The sequence below is a fragment of the Canis lupus genome, chromosome 37 (assembly GCF_011100685.1).
Source record: "Canis lupus familiaris isolate Mischka breed German Shepherd chromosome 37, alternate assembly UU_Cfam_GSD_1.0, whole genome shotgun sequence".
Lineage (NCBI taxonomy): Eukaryota > Metazoa > Chordata > Mammalia > Carnivora > Canidae > Canis > Canis lupus.
Genome location: NC_049258.1, coordinates 16,997,111 through 17,002,426, shown reverse-complemented (window position 1 = coordinate 17,002,426; position 5,316 = coordinate 16,997,111). Strand labels below are relative to the sequence as shown.

At 55.6% G+C, this 5,316-nt stretch overlaps 1 protein-coding gene across 1 annotated transcript; it reads right to left on the bottom strand.

Annotated features, from left to right (window-relative positions):
* Positions 1-553: 553 nt before the first annotated feature.
* On the bottom strand, positions 554-3,303 carry LOC488494 (gamma-crystallin F). Its single transcript, XM_038585109.1, has 3 exons — positions 3,178-3,303; positions 2,851-3,093; positions 554-872 (listed from the first exon to the last, which is right to left on the bottom strand). The coding sequence occupies exons 1-3, from the start codon at positions 3,184-3,186 to the stop codon at positions 600-602; spliced, it is 525 nt and encodes a 174-aa protein (XP_038441037.1). The 5' UTR covers positions 3,187-3,303; the 3' UTR covers positions 554-599.
* Positions 3,304-5,316: the final 2,013 nt, after the last annotated feature.

Genomic DNA, 5,316 nt, shown 5'->3' with positions numbered 1-5,316 from the left:
AATCTATTCAGCCAGTCACATATTTTTAGACCTAAGACATGTCAGACACAGTTACCTTAACAAATTTATCTTTCTAACTCTATCTCCTTCAGATACAACTTCACTTAACTATCCTACTTAATGAAATCTCCAAGAGAGATTTCTACTAAAGGGCACCAAGAAGGTGACCAGATGTTTGTCAGAGAGCTTACAGAACAGCTTTCTGGAAATCACTATATGCAAAGCAAAACTGTGTCAGTGACTTTAAAATAAAAACTCATGTGAACTGCATCACAACCTTATGAGATGAAGAGTATTATTATACCGAGTTTTACAGGTTGGGAAACCGAGGCACAGGAATGCCCAGGAACGTGCCCCATCGCCTACAGCTAGTAGGGCTTTGGACCAGGCGCCCGGGCTCCCGAGGCTGTGCTCCTAACTGCTACCCCACGCCAGCCCATGCACTGACAGGCGTCAGCAGATCCACGTTATTCCCGGATTTCTTTCTGCTGAGCCCCTCCAAGGAGGCCGAAAGGAAAACAGGACCCCATGGCTGCATCAAACACACAGGAAATATTTTATTAGCTTCCAGATGGAGACCAGGGTAGAGTAAAAATGTTTCAGTAGAAATCCACGGCTCTCCTCAAGGAGCCCACCCGGGCACTCGGGGCGCCCCAGTCGTGGTAGCGCCTGTAGTCCCCCGGCCTCAGCAGGTACTGGCGCCCCCGGTAGTTGGGCAGCTCGTAGAGGACCCAGTAGCCCTCCAGCACGTGGAAGGAGTGGATCTCACTGAAGTGGAAGCGGTCGTGAAGCGAGGAGCAGTCCTCGGTGATCTCTACCATCTGGCCCCGGTAGTCCTCTCGCTCGTAGATCCTGATCCTTTGGGAGCTGGTCTGTGGGTTCGGCCATCAGCAGGTGAGGAAAAGTCAGAAAACCGAGCCGTTAGCAACCAGTCACACATGCTACAGAGGAATTGGGCATTTCTTTATCTTTTCTGTATCAAAGATGACAAATTTTAAAAGATAGCCGATGCCAGGGCAGCTGTGTACATTTGAATGGGTTGCGCACTGCAAAACTGAAGAAGCTGAAGAAGGCGTCATTCCTACAGATCAAGTTACCTGTGGTGCTGCCAAGAGTTTCTCAGGCCACAACCTGTATGAACCATCCACACTGGCCGTATTTAGTATCATTCTTAAATAACTATGTGCATATTGCTGTCGCCTTTATGGGTTTATGGTGGGCTCAAGTGATCCTTGGATGACGTGAGAATAATTAGATACTTAAATACAATTTTAGAAAGGACCCCTGGGAAAGAAAATTCTAATCTTGAATCTCAACAGTATTAGAAGAAGCTAGGGGAAGGGAGGTCAAGTTGCTTTTCCTTCAGGTGAAGTCACAGACTAGTGGCAATTCAAGAAGAAGCCCAGCCCGGGCAATCCCTAATCCCTTCCCTTCTGCCTTCAGCCCCGCTCCTCTAAGGCCCTGGAAAGCAAGAGGCCACCCAGACACTAGGTTCAGGTGGCAGCTCCAACGGGCCTCCTGCGGATCTGCTGTAGGTAAGAAGCAACACGGAAAGCCCAAGGTCGCGGAGGAGGCCTGCACAGGACCAAGGGGGAATAAAACCTTGAGAAAACCGGAAAGCTAGGCTGTTTGTCCCGAGCAAATCCTGCCTCTCTTTCCGGGAGCACTTGATCTCTCAGCTGCCTTCCAGAGGGCGCCGACGGTCTCCCTGTCTTCCTTCTCCCGCCACTGAATGCTCTGGAGGAAAAGTGCTCAGGAGCAACCCCCCTGCGTAGAAAGCACTTCCAAGGGGGCATCTCCGTGGGTGAAGGGCCCACGTGTGCACCACCTGGTCCTCACCACGGCCCTGCGCACGCGCAGCAGCACCACAGCCTTTGCCTCTTCAACCAGAAGCGGAGGACTAGGGCGCTGGCGGCCCAGGGCGTGACCCCGGGGCCCGGGATCGAGTCCCGCATCGGGCTCCTGCGTGGAGCCTGCTTCTCCCTCTGCCTGGGTCTCTGCCTCTCTCTCTCTCTCTCTCTCTCATAAATAAATAAATAAATAAATAAATAAATAAATAAATAAAATCTTTTAAAAAGGGAAAGAAAGGGCGGGGGTGGGGGTGGGGGCGGGGAGCCGGGCGCGCGGGCTCCGGGGCTGCTCTGGGCCCCGCGCCGCAGCCCCGGGCCTCCGACTCCGCAAAGCGCTACCTGAGCCGCAGGCCCGTCGCGGTGGGACCGCGGGGTCCCCGACTGCGGGGCCGTCTCAGCCGCGGGGGCTGCGGGGGCGGCGGGCCTGGCGGGAGCGGCCGGCAGCCCACGGTCGGCTCGGGGTTCGGCGGCACAGGAGGCGGGACTGCGCGTGCGCGGGACCCGACGCTCAGGGCACAGGTGGCCGCCGCGTGCTCGGGGCCGCTCCCAGCCTCGGCCCGACCCCACGAGGCGACAGGTGCAGAAGGAGAGCGGCGGCGGCGGGGCCAGCGGGCCACTGCGGGCCACCTGCGGGCCACCTGCGCGCCACCTGCGCACCACCTGCGGGGCACCTGGGGGCCACCTGCGCGCCACCTGTGGGCCACCTGCGCACCACCTGCGGGCCACCTGGGGGCCACCTGCGGACCACCTGCGCGCCACCTGCGGGCCCCCTTTGCACCACCTGCGGGCCACCTGCGCGCCACCTGCGGGCCGGGGAGCCCCGCCGCCCCCTCCCCAGGGCCGGCCCCCGCGAGCCGACCCCGCGCCCCTCGTCCCAGCGGAGCGGAGCCGCGGGGCTGCACAGCGGGGTCACCGCTTAGGTCGGGGCGCGGGCGGCGGAGTCCGAGGCCGGGAGCAGCCGCCCCGGGGGCGGGGGGGGGGGGCCGGGAGCCGCACTCACGTGGGGGATGAGGCGGCAGGAGCGGACGGCGTCGCTGAGGCCCAGCCACTGCTGGTAGTCGGGGTAGTCCCCGCGCCGCAGGAAGTACTGGCCCCCCGCGAAGTTGGGCTGCTCGTAGAGCATCCAGCAGCCGCTGTCCACGCGGATGGAGTTGCAGCGGCTGAAGTAGGGCTGCAGGTTGGGGCAGTCGCTGCTGCACTCGTAGTGCCGGCCCTGGAAGCCGCGGTCCTCGTAGAAGGTGATCTGCAAGGCAAGGAGGGAGAGGCTCGGAGGCCTGGCCCCGGGCTGCGGGGGCGGGGGGGCCGGGCTGGGGCTGGCGGGGCTCACCTTCCCCATGGCGGTGGATGCAGGTCGGCGCGGCCGGCGCGGCTATATAGCAGGAGGCCTGCTGCGTTGGCAGGAACCACACAAAAGGGGCCCGCGGGGCGAGGAGGGGATTTTCTCTCTCTTTTCTACATAATGACTGTGGGGGGTGGGGTGGGGGACTTATTGTATGTTTTCTCTTAGACTCTCCAGTGTTTTCGATTTGATGACCCGCGTTAAAACTGTCACTTGGTGCCTCTGGGGCCTTTAGACGAAGCCTATTTAGGACTTTGGAGCTGAGCAAAAGCCCTCACCGAGTTAATAATAGCAATGGAATATTTTAGGTATCTTCTTAAATTGCAAAACGATCTCCTTTTGGATAACAGAGCCGGGTAGTGACCAAGTGAGGTCAGAACTGAGGTCACTGAGGTCAGTGAGGTCAGTGAGGTCAGAACGGGCCCAGCTCGAGGCATTTGGATGAGAGCATTTTCTTGGTGTGAGAACCTGGCACATGGGGAAGAGCCTGCCTTCTCCGTAGTATGTTTAAAGTAAGATGGGATTTCTGTCCAAGAGGAAGAACCTCTCCATGACCCTCCAGGCTGACAAGTGGGTACAGCAGATGTTGCTAACACTTGAGGAAGGGTGACCAGGAGTTGGGCCCTAAGGAAGCCCTGTTTAGGGATGCACCTGCCGCCCTGCTGCCTGGAGCCTGGACAGGACCAGGGACATCTCCAGGGCCTCAGTTGGGGCCTCTCCGTGCACAGGCAAGGAGACCCTCACTTTTGAAATTCACAGAGATGACTCACTGGTGGTTCCAACTCAAACAGTAACTTTCTTATGAACTAATAATGTGGCTAAGTGCTAAGTTTGTTTGTTTGGATCTAGCTTCTAGTTAATATGCAAATATAACAAAATTTTAAATACCACAAGCTTGCAAAGCTTTTGCCTTCCCTACTTCCCCCAGCCCTAGGAAAGCCCTGCTTGCTTTGTACAGGGGCTGGAGTCCGCCTTCCTCCCCAGCTAGGCCAACCCACCCTCCCCCAGCTGCTCCTGCTGCTCTACTCTTTATAGCAGGCTCTCTCTCAACCTTAGTACCATCTGACATTTTATTTTATTTATTTTTTATTTTTTTATTATTTTTTAAAGATTTTATTTATGTATTCATGACAGACATAGAGAGAGAGAGAGAGAAAGAGAGAGAGAGAGAGAGAGAGGCAGAGACACAGGTAGAGGGAGAAGCAGGCTCCATGCAGGGAGCCCGACGTGGGACTTGATCCCGGAACTCCAGGATCGCGCCCTGGGCCAAAGGCAGGCGCCAAACCGCTGAGCCACCCAGGGATCCCCCATCTGACATTTTAGACAGAAAAACTCTCTGCTGTGGGTGGCTGTCCTGTACGTTGGATATTTAGCAACATCCTGTCTGTACCCACTGGATGCCAGGAGCACCCACCCCCCTTTCTCTTTCCCCAAGTTACGGCAACTGAAAATGTTCTCAGATATTGCCGAAGATCCCTCTATGTGTGTGTTGCGGGGGGTAGGATTGTCCTCCCCCACCCCCTCCGGCCCCACTGAAAAGTACTGGTATAAAAGTGCTAGCCAGGGGATCCCTGGGTGGTGCAGCGGGTTAGCGCCTGCCTGCCTTTGGCCCAGGGCGCGATCCTGGAGACCCGGGATCGAATCCCACGTCGCTCCCGGTGCATGGAGCCTGCTTCTCCCTCTGCCTGTGTCTCTGCCTCTCTCTCTCTCTCTCTCTGTGTGTGTGACTATCATAAAAAAAAAAAAAAAAGTGCTAGCCATAGGCCTAACATTCTCACCATTGTTTACCCCACTGTCTTAATGGGATGGTTTGTCGACTGTCGGGAACTGTAGTAATTCCTGAGAGATGTTCTGCCGTCACTCAGCAAGTGGGAGAGAAAGATGGAATGCCCCTGATCTTATTCCCCCACTTTAAGCAGAGCATTTTCACTTCTATCTGTCTTATATAAACATTATTTGAAATAAAAAGGTTTTATTACTAGGTAAATAAAAATAATAAAAAAAAAACACTTGAAAATCATTGGTTTTAGATATTGTGACTTCCATATTGTGCTTTCCTTTAAAAGCAAATACATTACGTACCAACCATAGTACATAATAGAATCGTCATCCTTTTATGTATCAGTC